Source organism: Syngnathus typhle, linkage group LG9 (genome assembly GCF_033458585.1).
Source record: "Syngnathus typhle isolate RoL2023-S1 ecotype Sweden linkage group LG9, RoL_Styp_1.0, whole genome shotgun sequence".
NCBI lineage: Eukaryota > Metazoa > Chordata > Actinopteri > Syngnathiformes > Syngnathidae > Syngnathus > Syngnathus typhle.
The window spans coordinates 7,423,751-7,445,977 of NC_083746.1; the positions used below are offsets into that span (position 1 = coordinate 7,423,751).

The following is a 22,227-nucleotide window of genomic DNA, read 5'->3' on the forward strand; positions in this document are numbered from 1 at the left end:
CAAGGAGATGTGTTTAAGAATTTGATTGTCTGGTATTAACATTTAAAATGCGATCGGGCTTGTGGGGGGGGGGGGACAGCAAGCGACACCTTTGATGCTGCCTTCCTCTGTTTTGTATTGCACAGGTGCTTTCTCATTCCATCTGCTCTTGGCACACTGCTCCCATAATCCCCCTGCGAGACAACATTGACAACTACTACGAAGTGAACGCACACACCTGCTTCCAACACTTCTCTGCCCAATCCTGTGTTACTTCCAGATAAGTACATTGTTTTAGTACAATTTGCATTTTTACTAATTTTTTTTAAATCGGATGTAGAGCTGGCAAAAATTCATCGATTAATCGACACCTAATCGATTATCAAAACTACCATTGATTATTTTAATCACTCAACAAACAGCAATTGGTTAATAAATAGTAATTGAGGAAAATGGATATTGTACCGCTGATTCACATTGGTCTTTGCTTTTCTCCAGCACATCAGGGTTTTATAATAATGATGATAATAGTAATATCTTTGTGCATTACAGAAATGGTTTTTATAAAATATTTCTGCAACATTTCTATTTTTCAAGTTCCAGCAACTTTTAATGAAGACTAAAAGTATCTTTTGGTAATTATTTTTGTTTTATTTATAGTCAAACAGAGTAGGAGGCACATTGAGGCTGCAGCAGCAGGAAGGAGGTAATTTGTTGTTTTTAGAGGATGACACAATGGGAGCAACACACATATTCCCAATGGATGTTTAAGCTGGCTCTGAATGAGTTTTGGTCATTCCGCTAAAAAGAGACAAGGCTTAAAGGGAACACAAACAATCCAAGCGTAGCAGAAATGGATGCCTTTCTTTCCATTTTCCTGTGTACTTTGTTGACTTGAACTGCGGCCGGCTCAGGGAGACACGCTCTGTTCCTTTGAATAGCCGCCGTCTTTACGTGCTGCAGTGAAAGTACGGGATAATAACTACTGTGCTGCATTCCAACTTTGACAATTATATCCCAGATGAAGCATTGCTGGCCACAATGACTTTTAAACTACTTCTCGTCCTTTCCTCAAAGACTCGAGAGCAAACGAGGGACACGGCCATCACTTTGGGTGTTTTGAATGAGCTTTGTTCTTAATGAGTATTTAATATGCCTTTGAATATTGCTTGCTTTAATTTTAGAGATAAACCACCATGTGGGAATGTCCAAGGTCGATAATAGACCTTGAAAACCTGTTTGACTTGAATCTTTTGGATGTTTTACAACATCCAAAGTTAAACACAATCCACTGGGTTGTTTTTGTTTCTCTTCACATGGGAATGAAATGGAAGTGACATTAAAGCTTAACTCAATAACATCTTTTTGAGTGGGGCACCATGCAGTGAAATGAATGAGCTCAATGTCCTTAATTCACCTCATTTTGCTGTTCTTATGAACGCGTGTCTGTAAACAAGGCATGTGCTGCGCCTTCAGGTGCTTCATTTGCTCTAATGAGACAGGCCAGAGGACTGAATGGCTTCGACCGAGGGTCTCGGTGGGCTTCATTAGGGACAAGGACCGGTCTGTTGCATCATTTGCAATGATGTATTCGGTATATTGTTTTAAGTGCAGAGTTGCACGGTGCTAATGAGAAAATAGATCACACCACAGTCACTGGTTTTTTTTAATATCCTTGTTGTGAAGGCAGGAGTAACTTCCACGGAAGACTTTATGAAGCGATGGAGACACTGAATGAGAAAAGCTCAATTCTGTTTGAACATGTCTCACAGGACCTTCACGACGCAGGTGTGCGAATTAAAAAGCTGCCGACACCTTGTTTCCTTCTCTGAGCTCCCCCAGCGTTCCATCTGTGAAAACGGCACGCTGCGCTTCCTCCAGCTGGGATCCTCCACATCATTTCTTGTCAAAATGACAAGGGAAGTGCAGCCTTAGTCACGACTGAAATTCACTGTTATGCAGGGGGCATCAGCATTTTTGAAATTGAGAACTACTTTTATTTTGAGATACTGATTAATGCGAAGTCTACCCGTTTGGTACTTGTGAAATTTATTAGACCTGTGAAAATACGGAGCATGTTAATGAATGGTTATATTCAGCAGTTTAACAAACTTTTGTACCAATAAATATCCATCTCACACTTAAAGTGTAAGGCAAGTCAAACATTGACTAAGTTTGTCTGTAATTTTTTGAATGAATGAACATTGAAAAATCAAAACATTCTACACACTGTCCCTTTAAGGTTGGCCCCCTTTTTGTTGGCAGCCAAACATGTCTTCTCAGATACAGCGCCCGCTAGAGTGCGTCAGTGGAAATCGTTTGCCTTTCCTTATTATTTTTATTATTATTAAGTATTTCCTGTTAGCATTTCTTAAAGAATGCGTTACCGTTAATTAGATCCTACGGTGCAAAAACGTACAAATTCCCGTTACAACGCCAACGCGTCGTTAAACGAGAATCCTCTGCGTCGCGCACGCTATACGCATGCGCAAAGAAGCCACCACCTCTCTTGCTGAGCCAGCTCAGCTGACGCCAGGCAAGCAGTTGCGGCGCATCAGCAACATCTCGGCGGAAGATGATGGCAGACTCTGGAAGTCCCGAAGATCAGGTCGCGGTGATCGGCAACACCGACATCACGCCCACTGAATCGGAGAACAACATCATCAACACGGTAGTGCTATTTTTTTTGCGTTGAATTCTAAGTTGTCGTTGTTGTTAGCCTACTAGCTAGCAGGGGGGGGGGGTGTCTTTCGAACGCCATTATTGACATTTCTGAGTTGAAGCAAAGCGTTTAGTGTTTTACCAAACTTTTGAAGCTATTGCACCTATGTGCACTGTTAAACGTAAAAGAATATGTCGCTTTCGACAGGTTGTTCTACTACAAACTTCACTCATGAAGCTAGCTTGCTAATTACAGTGGCTTCTACACTCGCAGTTGGCAGTTTTCCTTCTGGTTCTTCTGTAAATTCAGTGTTCTGTAGTCTATGGTTTCATTATTTGTTCAAGAGTTTTGTAATGCTGCCATACGGGCTTGAAAGAGGAAGTCTCGTGACTTGCTAAATATTGTCTCGACTTGGCACCTTTGGCATCAAGGTGTCAAATGGTCGCGCCTGCCTCACAGTTCCGGTTTGGAGTTTGTGGAGTTTCTTCAGGTACCCCAACTTCCTCCAACCCTAAACCGTGGATGCTGGACTTGAACTTCTGTGTCCACCATACCTTATTGTTTGATGGTTCAGTACGTTTGACACTGAGTGTATGGTATGCTGTGCAGATGGTGGAAAAGGAAACATTGCTCTTCAAGAAGCTGGAGATCAATGTGGCGGAGGCTGAGAAAAGAACGGGCAAGAACACGGTCAACATGCAGGAAACCTATACCGTCTACCTCGTAGAAACAAGGTAGGGCAAACTGGCCGCCCCCTAAGATGGAGTAAAAATAAGGAGAATTTGCGACTTCATTCATATTCCTTCAACACAATGTTAATCAGAATATCGTGGTTGTGAAATGTCCTTTTGCACTAATTCAGCAAAATCGTCAAAATGTGTGCAGACCATCTGAAACAGTTCCCAACGTTTCTCCACCCACCACACCTGACACGCTGTGGAGACGCTACAGTGAGTTTGAGCTACTCCGGACGTACCTGTTGGTCGCCTACCCGTACATCATCATCCCTCCACTCCCAGAGAAAAGGGTGAATAGTAACAGAAATGGGCACTTGTTCTGTTTTGTCTATTAATGCACAGTTCTTTCAACTTTAGGCGGAGTTTGTGTGGCACAAGCTGTCAGCTGACAACCTCGACCCTGACTTTGTCGAGCGGAGGAGAGTCGGCCTGGAAAACTTCCTTCTGCGCGTGATGTCACATCCTGTCCTCTGTAAAGACAAGATAGTTTTCCTTTTCCTGACTGAGGTTTGTACCACTCGGACGTTCTGACTTTTATTTTCATACACCGCACATTTCATGTTTTGAGAGGGAATACATAGCTGAAAGTGCTTCCATTTTGGGCAACCTGGGTCTTTGCTGGACCACAAATGTCAACTGAAAAACTCTCACCATTTGTATTCAGGAGAAAGGGTGGAGGGATGCTGTTTTGGAGACGGGTTTCCAAGACAAGGTATTGTCTTTCTGTTCAGTAATGCTGGGTCCCACGCTCAGTTGCATCAGAATTAGAGAATCATTAGGAGACCAGGAAAAATTCTTGAAAAACATAAATCTGTATGATATGAATTTAAGTTAACGAAGGTTTAACTTTTCCTAGATATTCTATTTCCTAGATATTCATTTAGATACACCCGTGTGACAAAATTCTACTTGAGCTGTTCTGGGAGTAATGTCCAAAAGCAAATTGAAAATGATCTCTTTCGGTAGGCGGACTCCAGACTGAAGTCGCTGAGTGCCATGTTCAGAGTCAAGAGCCCTGACAAGTCGGTGTCATTTTCTTCAGTGTTTTATTTTTGTTTACGTCCGTATTGCGGCATTAAAAACCAGAGATGCTGAGTTGGATTTTCTCCTGCATTTCCCAGGCGCTTTACAGCACTCAAACAGTATAGCGATGAATTGAACACGGCCATCTCTCAACTTCTTAGGGTGAGAGCGGTGAGTATTTGCACGTGTGGGTACACAAAACGCACATTTCGGTAACACTATTCTAAACTGTTGACGGAGTTAGAAATTGTGCTTACCTGTCTTCAGGGTATTTTGTATTTCTGCTCTCCATGGTCGTTATCTGTGTTTCTTGCAGAGAGTAGCAGACAGACTGTATGGCGTCTACAAAGTCCATGGAAATTATGGACGAGTCTTCAGGTGAGTGCCATGCATTATTTGTTAGCGCCACTAAGGGGCGCCACACTAACGTTCTAAATATGCTGGTTAACAGCAGTGAATTATGTGCTCCACAAGATGCCATGTTGCTGTCATTTGACTTGACAATTAACAGCAGGCAGGTTGTGATTGTGTACCGTTCTCGCTGTTGTCCATCCAGTGAATGGAGCGCCATAGAGAAAGAGATGGGAGATGGACTACAGAGTGCCGGTCACCACATGGACACGTGAGTAGCAACTGATATTCAGCCATTCATTGTTCTAAAGCGCTTGGCTGGTGATCTTGTGCTTAAACTGGGTATATTTTGGGTTGTTCCATTTTCTCTGTGTATGGCCAGGTATGCTGCCTCAATAGACGACATTTTAGAGGAAGAAGAGCACTATGCTGACCAGCTGAAGGAATATCTCTTCTACACTGAGGCTGTGCGGTAGGTTTTCGACATTTTTATTTTTTTTAAATGATCTAATCGTTCTATTTTCCCTTAATATTGAAATGTTTTCATCCCATCAACTTGACTGCATTGTGATGACGATTTGAATTTGAGGAATCGTTGCCACTTCCTTCATTATGTCGCTGTTCTGTATTCTGTGTATGCTCAGGTCGGTGTGTCGGAAACATGAGCTGATCCAATATGAGTTAGAAGTGGCAGCTCAGGATCTGGCCTCCAAGAAGCAGCAGAGAGAAGAGCTTGCCACCGGGGTGGGTAATTCACGGATGAGACCGCTTCAGCATCTGGAGCTAACCCATTTCTTTGCTTGACTTACATACTGTGTGTGTTTTTATGTGTAGATGGTGCGTGTCTTCTCCCTGAAGGGGATGACCAGTAAACTGTTTGGCCAGGAGAGCCAGGAGCAGAGGGAGAGCAGACTGGCGGCCTTAGAGCAGAGCATCCAGGAAGGAGAGCAGATGCTCAAGGAGAAAAACGCAGAGTGCCAGTGAGCTCATATCCTCCACATTGTTTGCTCGGCCTTATCTTTAGTGGTTGTCCGTGGGAAAAAAAAAAGTGATCCGGGGCCTTCTATTATTGAGAGCTGGCATCTGTCGTTCTTTACAGAGAGTTTGTGCAAACAGCCTGGGAAGACATTGAGCGTTTTAAGGAGCAGAAGGACAGAGATCTACGCGAGGCGCTCATCAGCTATGCTATTATGCAAATTAGCATGTGTAAGAAGGTAGGTTTGGTGGGACACAACAGCATAATCCAGTGAGAGTCAATTCAGGAGCTTTTCTGTAGACAGAGATGTATCATTTTGTTCCTCACATACGCTGGTGCATTTTAGTAGGTTGGTTTATTTGTGAAAAAGGTCTCGGAGGGAAGGCCACTATTTGAAGAAATGCAATCAAGTTTAAAATTCTACCTTTATGAAAATCTTATTATTCCATTTAGCTAATTGTTATCCTAATAAAGTGAATGAGCTCAACTCTGACCTCTGAGTTAGTTAGAGTTACTAGCTTTTTGTTTTTGCTTGAGGGGTATATTTATTAAGTTTTTGTCGTAATTTTGATGTGCCGCAGGGTATCCAGGTGTGGTCCAATGCCAAGGAGTGTTTCAACAAAATGTGAGCCACTTTCCAGCCAATCAGCACCCCAGCCAAAAATCAATACCTCAAACTTTGGTACCACGCTGGTCAGTTGATGTCTGGCTAGTCTGTTGGAGATAAACTCTCATTGTGAATCATTTGGTCCAATCCTCCGCGCTCCAAATCCAGGTTTGTCAACAACTTCTCTCAGCATGATGTGGAATAATTTCATCCACTGAGAAAGTACATGTGACGCTCAAGACTGAAGTACGTTCCATTTGGGGTTTATCCTGGTCCAAATCAGGGGTGGGGAACCAACAGCTCATGGGCTATATGCGACCTGCGAGAGAGCATTTGATCTGACGTAAACTTCTTAAATCAAATAAAGCCTCAAAATAATTGAAGTGGGGTTGGGGCGAATCGTGTTCCCCACCCCTGATCGAAATAAACTGCAATTCATTGTGTCAAATACATAACCTTGATAAGAAATGTTTCATTACTCAGCCAAAGCCTTTAAAGTTTTGACGTGTTCTGATAAGGAGTAAATAATTAATTTAGAGTAATTTATTACGACATGTTCTAATGTGCAAATAAACCGCAGAGAGTGAGAGGTCCCGTTTGGCGTGTTGTATGCTTTTCTTTTTTTTTTTTGAATGACTGAAACTTGCCACGCCTACCAATTGTCCCATCAAGCAGGTTACCAAAGCATGCATGCGCTGTACATGTTGACCTTTAACAATCAATTGAAGACATCACAAAAACTGCACACAAAAAAATCTGATCAAAATTTGGATCAGAAACGTACTGTTAAAGCTTTCTGTTGTTCATTTGTTTTTTACCGAAATTGGTTTGTTTCTTGGGAGATAATTTTTGTATGTTATTGTAATCATTGTGGTAAAACACTATTAATAAACATTTCTGTAAAAAACGTGTTCCGTGTTTTCTATTCAGATTATTGCTTTCAAGGAAGATGGTGTTTTAGGAAATAATAAACTTAATGAGTTCCTGTTATGCATCTGTAAGAATGATTTCGTTGAACGTATAAAATAAATGTGTACACAATGCAGGACCATGGAAAAAAAATGAATGAAATAAACACTTCTATATGTATAAAATTCCTATAATCAATTAATAGATGCCACGTTTCATAATACATTGATTATAATTCCACATTTAATTAATAAGACATATATTTATTATTTAACGGAGCATTCATTTGTGTGATGTAATTCTACATTTAATGAATGACATCTTCAATCAAACATTTCATGATGTATTTATAAATCTTTTTTCCTTTTTTAAATGATGCTTCCATTTAGAATCTGTTCAAAGGTATTTGTGTGTGACATTTCTGTCACCACACTCAATTGAATGCGTAATTTATGGGCTACAAAACGGCCAGGGGGGCAGCCGGCCGGCTCGTGCCGTGTCTTCCTCCCGGAGTGCCTGATTTTGAGAAGGGAAAAAACTAGCCCCGCCTACCCTAATAAAGCCCGGAACCTTCCTCCTTCCAATCGAGACAAAAGAAGGAGAAAGGCGAAGGGAGAAGCTCGTCGCAGAATTTTTGAAAACGGCTACCAGAACACAGACACACGCACACACCCTTCCGAACCTCTGCACCTCATTGTCTATCACAACCCGGTGCATTCGAACCGCTGGAAGCTGCGTTCCGATGATGTCATACCTGTGGATCCTGCTGATCTCTGGAGCCTTGTTGGTTGGACTTGCTACCACACAAGGTATTTGATCATTTCTATCTATCTATCTATCTATCTATCTATCTATCTATCTATCTATCTATCTATCTATCTATCTATCTATCTATCTATCTATCTATCTATCTATCTATCTATCTATCTATCTATCTATCTATCTATCTATCTATCTATCTATCTATCTATCTATCTATCTATCTATCTATCTTTGAATGACAGTCAACCTCATTATGGGGCACACAGACTGTTAATGGGACTAAGTGATAATGATGGTGATGAATTAATGGGGAATGCGGTGGACCTGCTGTGATTTACTTTATGGCTCCATTTTTAGAAAGGTCAAAGGGTCACAAAGGGACATATTTGCACATGTAAGCATAATTTTTAATATGTAGGTGAAAATACTGAAATGTGGAGCTTCTATGGCCTCACCAAGCTTAGCATTTTCTCCCCAGAGATACCTTTTGCCCAGTATTCAATTTCTTTTCAATTTGTCACGCATCGGCCACTTCAATAGGCTACATCCAAAGGTTAGAATCAGATCCAATACAAGCATGCCAGTCAATTCCGTCACTACAAATATGTTCACAGTTTGAATGACAATGGTATTTCCTTAAGTGTATAATGTGTATCTATGTATTGTATAGCGGTGTACCTATATAAGTTGTTTAAGGTAAGTATATTATTGTAAAATTGTCCAAAACCTACTTCAATATTTAAAGATGAACTTTTATTAGATTATGAATCCAACTAAAATAGGCTCATTTGAAGAGAAAAAAAAAAAACTCATTGCAGGCCCCATTATTTATTTTATTTTTTTTAGATTATACATGTGTACCCAAAAAAGAAATGATAGCAAGCCTTATGTGTGGTGGGCTTGGATAGTTGATGGGATGCTGGGCACTGGGTGATGCAGCTCTACCAGTTCCCTTTGGCTTAACCGCCAAACCACCAGACAGACACACACGATGACGCTTATATGCGTCCCGTCACAGCATTTTCTCAACCGCCGAGTGTGTTGACCCCAAAACAACAGAAGTGCTTGCTCGTTTGTTTGTGTGTATTAGTTCGCCTTTTATCCCTTATGTAAAGTTCTAAAAATGACGTAGGTTGCAGGGAGTGTCTTTGTAACCAGAGCAGCTGGAGAAAACACCCCACAACTTTACTTCCTCTCCCCTCGGGGTCCCCGGCTCAACATATGCGTGTGTGTGGACGATGTACAGAACATGTCTTAAAAGTGAAATGGAGGGTTGCCCTCCGAGCCCTCGATGAAAGCTTGCATGATGTGTGCCAGGTGTGTGTTTACACAACAGTGTGCTTCGGGAAAAGTGCACTTTGTGTCTCACAAACAAACAATACTTGGCACAAAAATATGCGTGGTTGTATCGCCTGAGAACCTTGAGGTGTGATATTACTCACACTATTGTACACTCGTTTATTTTTCCCACCCAAATCATCGGATTACGATTATCAACATTATTTTTGAAGAGCTGATTTTAAGCATCTGTACTGAAAACTAAAGAACACACTGAGTAGTTCAACATGTTAATAGTTGTTTTTTTTTCCGGCAAATTGAAAACGACAAACTTTTACTCAAAAGTATAATAAATGTAGAACAGTATAAAATTAGAATGGACTAGTTTACAATCTTGAGTGTAATAGAAAATGGTTGGGCGTCACATGATCAAAAACTGGCGAGCTTAAAGGCACTTTGATGTCAATTAAAGTTGGCAGCAGAGGGCAGTATAGGACAAAATGATCAATAACGATCAAAATAGATGCCACTAACGCAATATTGATCCAAATACTGGAATTTTTTTCGTTTTGCCTTGAGTTCCCCTTTCATTCAAATCTCACCTGTGGTTTCAAGATGGCAAAAGTTCGACTAAAGGATTATTTCCGCTTCCTACGGCAACAGAACAAAACATTTAGGGAAAATAACCCCCATGGTGGGCCATGGTGAAACGTTCCATATTGGAATCATGTCGCCTTCATCAAATAGCCCAAAAGAGGAGTGTGAAATGTGCTTTACTTTGTTCGCTTTTCTGCTTTCTCCATTGCCCTTAGCACAGGGTTGCACCCAAATAATGCAAGCCATATGTACATGTAACGGAAGAAATAAACATACAGGATGTCACTATAAAAGAGTCTGGCCGTGTTGCGTATTTAAGTTTGACTGCCATTGGCTCATAAATCAATGTCCTTTTTTTTTGTCAAGGCAAATGAGGGTTTATGTTTTGATGAGTTTGTTTCTTAGATTGTATCAGCGGAAATCCTTTCCCCTCTCGGCCCAAATAGTTTATCCTTGATGTCATAATTGCGCTCAAAATTATGATCAGAATTTCGAAATGTATTATGTTGTTCATTAACTTTGAACTAACGCATTACGGTTCTAAGGTCCGAAGGCTTTGTTGGCTTTCGTTTGACACCGCCATGTGGTTTGGACTGAGAGGATCGCGTGCGACCACGCGGAGACGTAGATGAGTCAGAATCCTCCAGGGGAAAGCTGTGGCGAGGAAACAACCAGAACCCGGGAGACAAAAGCAAAGAAAAAGAAGCAGGGAGAAGTCTTCGGATGCAAAACAGAATCAAGAAGAAAGGGTTACACAACAATTTCCCTTTAAGGCTGGTCCTGTGGATGTATATGTTGGCAGCAGTGGGAGGGAGGGACGGAGGGTGAGGTGTTAATGGAACACCCCCCCTCCTTTTTTTTTTTTGGAGGGGCAGTGAGGGTAGTTAGCAAGGGAAATGATAAATGGGAACACAATGTTCTTAAAATTGCCACCACAAACAGATTTTGCTTTTATGTGGAGTCGTTAAATCATCAACTCTGTCATACATCTTAATAAGATCGAATACATATTTTTTTTTTAGATTACCGTAATTTTCGGACTATAAGTCGCACCGGAGTACAAGTCGCACCAGCCATAAAATGCCCCAAAAAGTGAAAAAAAAACATATATATGTATATAAGTCGCTCCTGAGTATAAGTCGCCCCCCCACCCAAACTATGAAAAAAACCCGCGACTTATAGTCCGAAAATTACGGTAATTTGTATTTTGAAACAATTTTCCCTTAGGACATTATAGAAAGTCAGTTCAGTCTGCAAATCCTTTATTAATTGCACAGGGAGTATTGTAAGTAACACAAATAAAATGGTAAAACGCAATATAACTGTAAAATCCCAAACTTGCTGACAAAATGTCATCAAGCTTACATATTTTGCTGCTTGCATGTAAATTGTCTGCTTGCTTTTCATTTATATTTGACAGGGCATGTTGCCCATAACAACATATCATCTGCATCATAAAATTATTATGAAGTTTAATCAAAAATACCCCAAACGCACCTTCTGGCGGTATTGACTCAGTTGTCGCCGTACTTCATGGACAAACACAGCAGCTGCTGTCACATGCTCAAAACATTCAATTTCATGACAGTTAGTCTCACCACAGAGCCCAAAGTAACCTTGGCCATGAACCACGTTGGTGCTGCTTCACCAAATCTAAACCAAAGACTATCTGCTGACGTGTCGCAACCTGTTCTGGAAAAGTTCCATTACAAACTTGTACGCATCTGCCACCTCTTGACTCTTCAAATAAACCATTGAGCGCTTGTGTTCACGTTAGAGTGGGCACAGTGCCGACAGGTAGGGAAAGGAAAAAAAAAAAAAAAAACAACGTCGCTCTTATCACATTTACTCAGCATGCAGGCGGGTGTGCTTTTTGCCTGTTTGTGTGTGTTTTTAAACACATGAACGCACAAGTGTGTTTGTGCCTGTTAAGTAGGTTTGTTTATGCCTAACTTTTGATCGGCGGGTTGATCCGTGAAGGTGTGTTTGTGTTTGGAACATGCCAGGTTATCTCATTGGGAGCTTCGGGCTTCAACTGATGCACTTGGCAAATTGAGATGTTGTGTTACGAAACTATAATGAATAGAAGATGAAGAACCATTTTCCTTGACAAATATGACAAATGGTAATGGCAGTAAATCAAAATATTCCGTACATCTGTTTTATGTAGTGGCCTGCTTGTCCTCCACTGCAATGTGGTCTAGATTAGTTTGGGAGAGAAATGAGCTACACCCAGGATTGGTCGCCAGTCAAATGACATGTTCACAAAGAACCTCGCTCACGCTTACACAATTTAAAATCTTAAAGCAAGATAGCGTGGATGTTTTTGTAAAATGGCAGCCAGCTAAAGTACCAGGAGAAAACACTGGAGACTTGCAAACCACTTGGACACTGTTTTTGGACAAAGTCTATCTTTCCCAACGGCATTGGCCAATGTTTCCAAGCCCGTCAGGCTTGCTCGCTTTGCTGTCTCAGCTCCTCACACACATCAGGGGAATGTCACAGTGCAGTCTCAAAGACGCACAGGCGTGCGCCAAACAAAGACAAGGTCTTCTTATTTTCTCATTAGTGCACACTCGCAATGCCAGCGTGGATGCAGGCTTTTTTTTTTTTTGGTGTGGAGGCAGGTTGGGCTATGATTGTTGTCATCCCATTGTGGCTGCAGCAGGAACACATTAGTACAGGGTGCGGCTGTGTGTGTGTGCGTGTGTCCGTGTGTCCGTGTGTGTGTGTCACTGAGGTTATGCATGTTACAAAATGTGGTCAAACTGTTTTTTACCTTTCAGACAAAAGTTTCAAGTAACAGATGGGCAACAAATGCAACGGTTATACAAATCCCGAGCTGTCTTGTTTTGTTTGAAATACACGCAGTGGAAATGCTAATGTTGAACACAATTCAGTTTTTGTTCCTACTGGGCAATCGTATCTTTGCCAACATCATGAAACTTTTGTTTACTGTAACTCCAAATAATACATAACAATTTGAAATGTCTAACTCTCACACAATTATATTATATTATATTACATTACATTACATTATATTATATATATTATATATATATATTATATTATATTATATTACGTAAATTAGCCACATTGTCGCCGTCTGACAATAAGTTAGCTCTTCACTAAATGCCTGCCATTTATTTTGGCTTTTTTCTTACCTTCTATTAGATGACGTGGCCCCAACAGAGGATGCTGACGTCCATTCAACCTTGCTGCCCGAAATTGTAGAGCATTTCGACTCCGAGGCTGTTGAGGTGAGGACATGTTGGGATATTGCAACAGACTAAACAGACACACCAGTAATTGTCATTTACACTCTACAAATATTTTACAATATATTATTTTGGATAACTTGTCCCAAATACATTATATGGAAGTGATTATTATAGCAATTAGTCTATTGATTGCTCGGGTAATGAAACTTTGGCTGTCCGTTACATACAGGAACTAGTACCAGAAAGAGAACCTGAGCCAACTGAAGCTGGACCACATGAAGAAGGAACTCCAGCTGAAGGGGAAGCACAGCCGGACGCTGTATCCCAGGCAGAACCGGAACCAGAGGATCTCGCAGAAGAAGAATCACAAGCAGATCCTACTGCCGATGAAGAACCAGGAGCAACTACCGAAGGAGAAGCGGAGGTGGCCTCGGAAGAGGAAGAACCAGCAGCTCCAGAAGAGGACCAAGAGGCGACAGCTCAACCAGAACAAGAGGCTGACGCAGAAGAAGAACCAGAGGCTGCAGAGGAACCAGAATCTACAGTAGAACCAGCAGCTGAACCAGAACCAGATGCTGGAGCAGAACCAACAGGCGAACCAGAAACAAAGACTCCAATAGAACCAGCTGCTGAACCCGAACCAGAGGCTGCAGCAGAACCAGCAGAAGAACCAGAAGCTACTGAAGAAGTAACTCCATCACCTCAAGGTCATTAGGAATGTGAATGGTTTTCTGTCTTTATATTTGCTTTGTAATTGACTGGCGAGCCTGACGTTCCTCAAGACCCCTCGACAAATTCAGCGGTGTCGGAAATAGATGGATTGAAGTAACAATTCGATTCTTATAAATCAAGCCAATTAGAAAATCTTCCTCCCGCTATCTGCTCTTGAAGGTCCTGCGGCTGGTCCAGATGATCCAGAATCTGCACATGACATTGCCGATGTGGATGAAGAACCCAGCGCCGGCGCTGATGTAACTCATGCCCACGATGAGGTCAGTTAGTGGCAGTCTGGGTAGTTTTTCCGCAACTGCAAATTACAAACATGCGGCAAAACTTTATTTTTTGAATTTGCAGAACATGCCTGATTTTCCTATACAGTGATTCATTATTTTATTCTCGGTGCATGAAGACATTATTAGTGATTGTGAGACGGCATTTTGACTTTTTCTGGCACATATGGGTTTAGTTCCCCTTTACCTGCCCTCCGAGAGTCCGCACGATAAATAAAACATTTTCACAGCACGGCTCCGAAGATGAAGGCACAGCAGGAGCCGATGCAGCTGTGCCACATGACGAGTCAGCTCATGCGGGAGTGGAGGTGGACGTTGGCACCGATATAAAGCCCCAAGTCCCTTCAGGTGAGAATATTGTTTAGGACTAATATTTTGTTTTCCAAGGTTTTCAAATCGTGGGACTGTATCATACACAAGTACAGAGGAGAAACTGCTTTTAAATCTTCAATGAATCTAACATGCACGTTTTTTGGAATGTGGGAGGAAGCCATCGTGCTTGCAAATGTTCATGCAAAGTCCACACAGGAAAGCCGCAGCCCAGACTTGAAACCAGAACCTCTGAATTGTGAGGCAGACGCGCTCAGCACTATTTCACCCCGTGACCGCAAAATATGGTATCTTAGCTGAAAAGTAATGAAAAATAACTTTTTATGTTGATTGCATATGAGCTGTGAATAAGTACTGCATTTTTGCATCACAGCGTAACGTGAAGATCCATGGAATAAGTCGAAAATGTTGCGCAATCGTTCATTTTGACACATCCCGTTCCCGTGCGATCTCCCGTTTCATATTGGACGGCAACTCCCTGTTGTGTCAGCACATTAATTTGAAACATAATTTTGGGAGGTTTTCTCTGTAACATAAATTACCTTGACAGGTTGTGAGGTGGTCGGCTTGTGGTTTAATTTACCTTGAATTCCGAGTGGTTATGTTGCAAGCATGAAACCTTCCAAATGACCTCAGTGCGTCTTAATCACGTTTGAGGTATCGCCCTTCATTTTTCGGGACAAGTGTGTTTTTCCTGCCCATTTTTCATCCCCTGCTTTTTTTTTTTTAATTCGACACCTTGTCCTCTCTTCAGCCATTATTCATCTGTTAAATATTAGCTCTGTGCTTTTTGCTCCCTGATTGAATATCTTCCTTTTTGTCAATCATGAATGACAATATTGTGGAGCTGCTTGATCCTCTATATGTGCATAATTTAGAATGATTAATTATCTCTCCTAAGAAATAACCAACAGTAGAACTCTTTTCCAAGGTCGAAACTTTTTCCCACGACTGTCAGATCATGCTGTTTTTTTCAACAAATGCCATTTTTTTTAATTGTAAACTATTTTTACCAGAAACCTTTATCTGTAACTTCACACCTCGATTTTTTAGATATATTCTATATTGCATTACAAGATGGACATTAACTCATGAGATTGAGAATATCTGTTTTAACAGTTATCCCCCAAAAGCAAGTCGTCTTTCATTCACAATCCGAATTCACTGCATGAAACCGAAACTAAATAAACACAAACTGTAAATAATATAGCCGACGCTACCCTGACCTTCCCTGAGCAAGCTGTATAAATCTTGCAGGGTTTTCCCCAAAGAGCACCGAGCGGAGTGCATAAAGTATTGTTGCTGTCAGATAATCTCCTAAAATCCATGTCATCACCAGTTCACACAATCACGCCCTTTGCTGGGAGACTTTTACTTAAAGCCATGGGGGGAAATGACATGATGACGGACGGGTGAGGTTGCTATGGGAACGGTGGGAAGATACGACATCGTCTTGTCTGGGTCGGGGAGAACATCTGGATGATATCCCACTTGGGTGGAGATAGATGAAAAGTGACCTGCGGGGATTAATTTGGCCTTTCGCTCACCATTTATTTGTGTTTTGTCAGATGGAGGCTTGAACTTGGAAGATGCTCTGTCACAAAGCGACGCGCAAGACACGCCAGCCCATTCGGGGAGGAGCAAGAGTGCCGGATCAGTGGGTTAGTATCTTAAATCTTGAGCATGTGGGAAGAGAAAGATGTTAAAATGACTTGAGGCGTATTTGTCCGTTTCAAAATGTTCCTATCGGGCATCACACTGTGATATAGTCCGTCTTTGTAATGGTTTCCACACAGTGCTTTTACTTGGTTTTGACAATAATGTGAGAGCAAAATTATTATTTTTTTTCCTTTTATTCTCCACCTGAAAGCCGAGTCATCCAGGTCAGTTTAATCATTATAATCGAGTGGAAGGCACTCCTTACGTGTACTCTGTCATTAGTGGCTTTGTGGGGCAAGTTGAAGCAGTTACGAAAGCTGTCATGACGACACATGTATACACAAGGACAAAACCAGCTCTTGAATTTTTCGCTTTAAGCCTCCCACTAACATTTTTTTTCCCTTCTCCCTAGCACATGTTGCTGAAGCCACAGGAGAAGGTAAGCAGTCCCCCATCATTTGAAGTGTAGGGACAAAAGTATTGGGTCCCCCCCGAATGGTACTTTGACTTATGAGTGGCCCAACTTCATTTTTTTTAGCTACAAGTTGTCACACAGACCATTTATTTTTCTTCAGTTGCAAGCAAAAAAAGTCAAATTATGAGTAATGTGATTTTTTTTCTATTCTTTTTGTTGCGCTGGGACAGATGAAGGATTTTTCCATTCAATTGAACGACAAAGGATGATTTTTAATGCGGGTGTCTCATTGTGCCCACTTTATGGGCAAAATGTTCATTACCTTTTATTTTCATTCATTTCTAGCCACTACCAACATTTTAAGCACCATTTTAAAACCACTAACTTCCATTCTAGTTTTCTAAATGTTGTCTCTTTTCTTTCCATTATTTCCGTCAGCTGCTGATGCTGAAGGTAAGTTCCCTTCTTTTGTGTAACTGTGAACATAACCAACCACCGTCACTTCCTCATTTTTTAATTTCCTTTTTTTTTTATCGCCAGACAACAGCGTTAAGCAATCTCAGTCAGAGCCCAACAAAATCACCATCTGATTTACAGATTTTAATAAATCTTCCCAATAATAAATCAGCAAGATGTTTTTCCCAGATAGATCAAATGCCAGTGTGCAAATTGTGCAACCCACAGTCTCGCTTATCACGAAAGAAATTTAAGCCTACGCTTTCCCTTAAGCATGTTGAAGCAAGCACAGAAACTAGAGCTAGCGTGAACCGTTTCGGTACCAGCGTGGTGAGCTTGTCTGGCAGTGATGTTTGTCATTTTGCTACACGATGTCTCTGCGAAAATGATAGCGAGATAGACCTTGTTGTCATGTACCTGTCATGTTTTGTAAATAGCTTTTAGAAACGGCTTTTTTCAATAGGGCCGTAAAGTTTTAAAAGAAAATAGGCACGCCTACAGCTTCAGTATCGCTCTGTATCAGAGATGTGTCATCCGTGGGTTGTGACTCATAGCACTCCCACATGAATTTATAACTTAATATCTGACTCGTCATGTCAAAGAGTTTGAATGGGTGTTTTTTTTTATTCCTTTGTTTCATTCCCTCACTTCCCCCACCTTCCACCCGGCCGACATCCTTCCTCGCCATCATGGCGGCACGACATCCTGCCATTATATCGACTTAGCAACAAAAATCACTTATTTGAGTTTGAGTTTATTGTTTAGCACATATTATTATAGCAATAACAGTGCAAGGAGGGAGACGAAGCCCAGGGCTTGTAAAGAGCTCCACTCCAGTAGTATTTAAAACAATAAGCCAAATGAATACTGATTTAATATTGAGTCTGTTGCATAGACTCTGCGAGGTATTAGATAAACGCTGTGTATGACTCGGCATGAAAATTATTCGGATCAGGGTTGTCATGGTAACCAGGTCAATGCTGTTTTGATGAATGATAATTACATCATAAGCGAGGTAATGGACTGTTAGCGTTTTAATTTTTAAAAATATCAGCAAACATATTCAGTTCTATTTTTTTTTATAACATTTGGTTTTCTTCTGCACAAATGACTACACAGACAAACCGGAAAGGCTGCATTGATCGTTTTTTAAATGTATTTGTTTGTGGCTTTTAGAATCCGGCTCGGGCTCCTTGGCGGCAATTTTGTGTGCGGTGGGTGTTGCCGTTGCGGGAGCGGGCACTGCATACTATACCTACCACAGGAAGAAACTCTGCTTTAAGAATTTGCATGGTACGGATATTCTCGACTGCAATTATCACCCAATACATGTACTGGTCTCACCATTAGGAACACCTGAGCTACAATGTAAAATTCCACATTTACAAAAAAATATGAGTGTGTTTTGATTGGCAACAAGATATTTTCCACATAGTCAGGTGGAAAAAAAATCAGTTCCCACTGTCAGAGTACAGAGACAAACGTTGATTAAATAATGTCAATTCAGCAACCTTATTTACTGTCAACATGAACAAAGCATCCAGTATGGTTGCAAAGTTACGAGCATACACACAACAAAAGAAAGACAAAATGACATTTCTCACACAGTTGGTGTGTCCAAGAAAAAATATTAAAGTGACCATATATGGACTTGTAAGATTTTTGTCTAACAGTAATGACATGCACGATTGATCTGAATTAAGGGCAAGTGGAGTAAATATTTCATTTCAGAAATCAAACCTTCATTTGGAAGTGATGTGTCCCAATGAGAAGGCATTTGATTGGCTAACAGTTTTTTCAATGACATGTGACATCATTCAGAAGAAGACCCCGAGGCCGCACGCAAGGCCGACGCAGGCGAGGCTCAGTCGGAGCCTCAAGGTACGACAGATGCTCACACACACATACACACACACACAATTATTTATTACTAAATTTTCTATTGGGTCTTTTTGCAGTCCTTAGCAACCTGCTGAACTCTTCGTAGAGCAGAGCTGATCACGTGACACGACTAGGACCAACCAGTCAAGCAAAGTGGCAAGCTCACTGATCTGAGGCTTTATCCACTGTGGAGGCGCATTACTGTGAGGCCCCCATTTGGGGCTGTGTGTGTGTGTTTGTGTGTGTGTGTGTTTGTGCGTGCATACGTGTGTATTCATTAGCATAGTATGTGGGTGAAGCAACAAAGCAATTTGATTAGCAACGACAATTGGCCAGACATTTGTTTGTCCAAACTTCTCATGGCCGAAATACTTTTCTAACTTTACTGACACAAGTCCATTCATTTATAGGAATTGAAAAAAAACAACAACACTGTGACTGATCTCTTTTTTCATGTCAATTTTATTATTGTATGTTGACAGGGTTTAACTATTTAAAACCAGCCACGATTTACACACAGTTGAAATGACATAATTATTAATAATTTAAATACAACCCCAACAAATTGATTAAAAGAACAAACAAACGTTAAGTGGCGTGCGTGTGCTTTCTACCACATAAAGATCAGCGATTGGGGTGCAAACAAAACCTAAATATTATCAGTATGTGTGTGCAGAGTGGACTTGCATCTGCATAGCAATTGAAGTCGACAGTGGATGGAAAGTGGGAAGTTCTCATGATGTGTGGGAATCTGGTAAAGAGATTAGAATAGGCAATCAATTGTCTTGAGGTATAAAATACTGTAAATAAACTAATGATAAAAAACAAAACGCTGCAAAACAGCATGCCTCTATCAAAAAGAAATTTTAATCTGGGTCTTGATTTACAACTATTTGCGACCCTTATTTAGCTGACTTTGGGAACCGTGCCTACAAGGGAGCATCAGTATCAAGGCTGATTTAAGTTCTAACCAAGATGTTTGGCACAAGTGGTTGAGGATTGTGGATTGATGGACAATAAAAAAAAAGCGGCTGCCATCATTGAAACACTTTCCATTCCGTGGATTTGTGTCCTAATACATTTACTCAGTTAGGTGTACTTTAGGAGCTATTCAAAAGTCCATATCACATTTTAGTGGCTGAAGCCAAGTGTCACTGTGAGATTTGTATTTAGATGCTGTCAGTTGAGTGCCTTTCACTGTCCCAGTCTGGCTTGTCCCGTGTACAGACGCATCGAATGTCTCCAGAACATCCACTCTTTATTGAGATGCTCATTTTAATGGCTCAAAGTATCCTTTTATGTTCTCACAAGCCACAATTTAAAAGGTTCACCAACACAGTGGACTCTTCAGCGTGAGAAATATTGACTTTAATTGCCATTTAAAATCAACGTTGTACTATTTTGAGGAGGAAAAAAGAATTTCAAATTAAAGTCACATTTGTATACCCAAATTTAAATCACATCCAGCTAATCTTATGGCTTGTGAGTTTATTGTACAATGTGGCTCTTTATTCTGTTCAAGCCAGCTGTCTTTTTCTCTAATAATCACCTTTTTTTTTCAATGTAAATCCTATCCATTGTGTTTAGTGAGGGGCCTCAGACTGATTGTTTTTGAATAGCGTGTAGCATCTTTAGTGATTATTATTGTGGAAACTTGCCTAAAAATGAAGTGCTGCGATGTTAATGATTTACTTAGTATCGTAGCACAAACTGCTAACATCTGAATGTCTTTTTTTTTCTGTTGCCTTACAGTTGCTGTGTTGCCTTTAAATCTTGTTTGCTGCTTAATGGTTGAATAGAAATTTAAAAAAAAATAATGCCACGCAGCTCAAATGCTGTACATGACAGAGGCTGTGACTAACAGTCTAGCCACAGTTATTTGTAGTATCGGTAGAATATTAATGACGATGAATGAGCTGGACGGCTGCAGATTGCCCTGTCAGTGTAAAATACCTTGATTAAAATTGCAATAACAAGGGATGGGCTAATTTCAGTACATTTCCTAATCATCGGATGAGTAACACATCTAATTGTGTTTATTGTATTTAAATTATTTTCAAACTCACTTAAACTGAGATATACTGTAGACACAAGGTGTGACCAAGAGCTGTTAATTATTTTGCTGTGCACACAGCCTTGGGGGGGACCGCATTTGGTTTTTAATTGAATGTTGTGTTGAAGAAAAACACACCAGTTTTGCAACACTCGGTCTTACACAAGTCACGCTAGCAATGTAGCAGCCGCGACTACTTGTTTACAGTGCACGTTATGTACGGGGGCATGTCTCATGCTCGAGGTATGTCTTCGATCATAGATTCGAAGGGGCGAAGGAAGAAGTAACTTAAGAAAGGTTATATATGAATCTTACTGCATTATAGCAAATTCCTCCTTTCATTTTCAATTCCCAATGATCAGTGAATTGATTAAGCCCATCCCTAAATTCCAATGATACATTTTGAACAAAACTACAGGCATAATGTTCTTTTCAAGCTGTCAAACAAAAACATTTGGCTTTATTATTACATCATCAGTGGACCGCTCCTGCCTTATAAGCACATCTTGATTATCTTGATTATGAGAAGCAACAGGGTTATGAACACAAATCTCAAATTTCCTTTTAAAAATATTGAGACATATCACTTCTTTTCTATGGCTATTCAGTGTGTTTTTTTAATTGTAGAAATTGTAGACTTCATGTTCGTCATCAAGCACTTGTGGTGTAAATAATGTTGAAAAGTTGAATTAAACAAGCAGTTTCGGTGGGAGTTGGCCTGTCAGTCTTTCTTTATTCATTCAGCTGCATGTGTCAATTACTTTGTCAGTATCTGTTGGATGTTAGGTAAGTCATAAATTGCAGGGAGGAAGTGAGAAAAAAACGTGACGTGAAATGTTCGACATGTCAGGTATTTAGAGAGGCATCTGCACACTGACAACATTCATAACCTTCCAAGTAAAATACTATTTGCTCGACCGACCCCACCATCATGTAAGTTATGCCATTAAAAAAAAAAAATCAATATTTGCGTGTCTGAAACAAAAACATTAAATGTAACAATTATATTTCGCAACAACTTTTGAAGATATATTTGATTGCCTTAATATTCAAATTTTGGCCAAAACAAGCCCTCTACTGCATTTTTAGTTGCATTCTATTGTTAATTTGTGATGAGGATAGCTGCCACTTTTTATGAAGCATTTTATAGATTAAATTATACAGGTGAAATCAAACCTTAATCAAAGATAGATACATGTCACCTTAAATGTATTTTTGATTAGATATTTGTGTATTTTTTTTACATTATAGTTATATTGGAACACTATTTAAACTGAAAGCATAAGAGAAAAAACGCAGGTAGGATCAGCACAAAAAGAAA

General features: G+C 40.5%; 2 protein-coding genes and 1 long non-coding RNA gene across 4 annotated transcripts; all 3 read left to right on the forward strand.

Moving 5' to 3' along the window:
• Positions 1 to 78: 78 nt before the first annotated feature.
• On the forward strand, positions 79 to 2,142 carry LOC133160217 (uncharacterized). The gene is made up of 2 exons (XR_009715823.1): positions 79 to 685; positions 1,752 to 2,142. It is a non-coding gene; the product is annotated as an uncharacterized LOC133160217 (long non-coding RNA).
• A 336-nt stretch (positions 2,143 to 2,478) lies between these two features.
• Positions 2,479 to 7,231, forward strand: snx4 (sorting nexin 4). Its single transcript, XM_061287869.1, has 14 exons — positions 2,479 to 2,650; positions 3,251 to 3,375; positions 3,527 to 3,668; positions 3,736 to 3,885; positions 4,043 to 4,090; positions 4,345 to 4,400; positions 4,500 to 4,572; positions 4,718 to 4,779; positions 4,958 to 5,023; positions 5,135 to 5,224; positions 5,397 to 5,496; positions 5,587 to 5,732; positions 5,852 to 5,966; positions 6,310 to 7,231. Exons 1-14 carry the CDS (start codon positions 2,555 to 2,557, stop codon positions 6,355 to 6,357), a joined length of 1,317 nt encoding a protein of 438 aa, XP_061143853.1. The 5' UTR covers positions 2,479 to 2,554; the 3' UTR covers positions 6,358 to 7,231.
• A 579-nt stretch (positions 7,232 to 7,810) lies between these two features.
• si:ch211-39i22.1 (cell surface glycoprotein 1) lies at positions 7,811 to 20,642 on the forward strand. 2 transcript variants are annotated; one of them, XM_061286674.1, is made up of 11 exons: positions 7,811 to 8,053; positions 13,056 to 13,141; positions 13,332 to 13,809; positions 13,994 to 14,094; positions 14,343 to 14,460; positions 16,011 to 16,103; positions 16,514 to 16,540; positions 16,955 to 16,969; positions 18,149 to 18,265; positions 18,794 to 18,853; positions 18,931 to 20,642. In XM_061286674.1, exons 1-11 carry the CDS (start codon positions 7,987 to 7,989, stop codon positions 18,957 to 18,959), a joined length of 1,191 nt encoding a protein of 396 aa, XP_061142658.1. In that variant the 5' UTR covers positions 7,811 to 7,986; the 3' UTR covers positions 18,960 to 20,642. The 2 variants fall into 2 exon arrangements, with proteins under 2 accessions (XP_061142658.1, XP_061142659.1); XM_061286675.1 differs by lacking the exon at positions 16,955 to 16,969.
• The last annotated feature ends 1,585 nt before the right edge of the window (positions 20,643 to 22,227 follow it).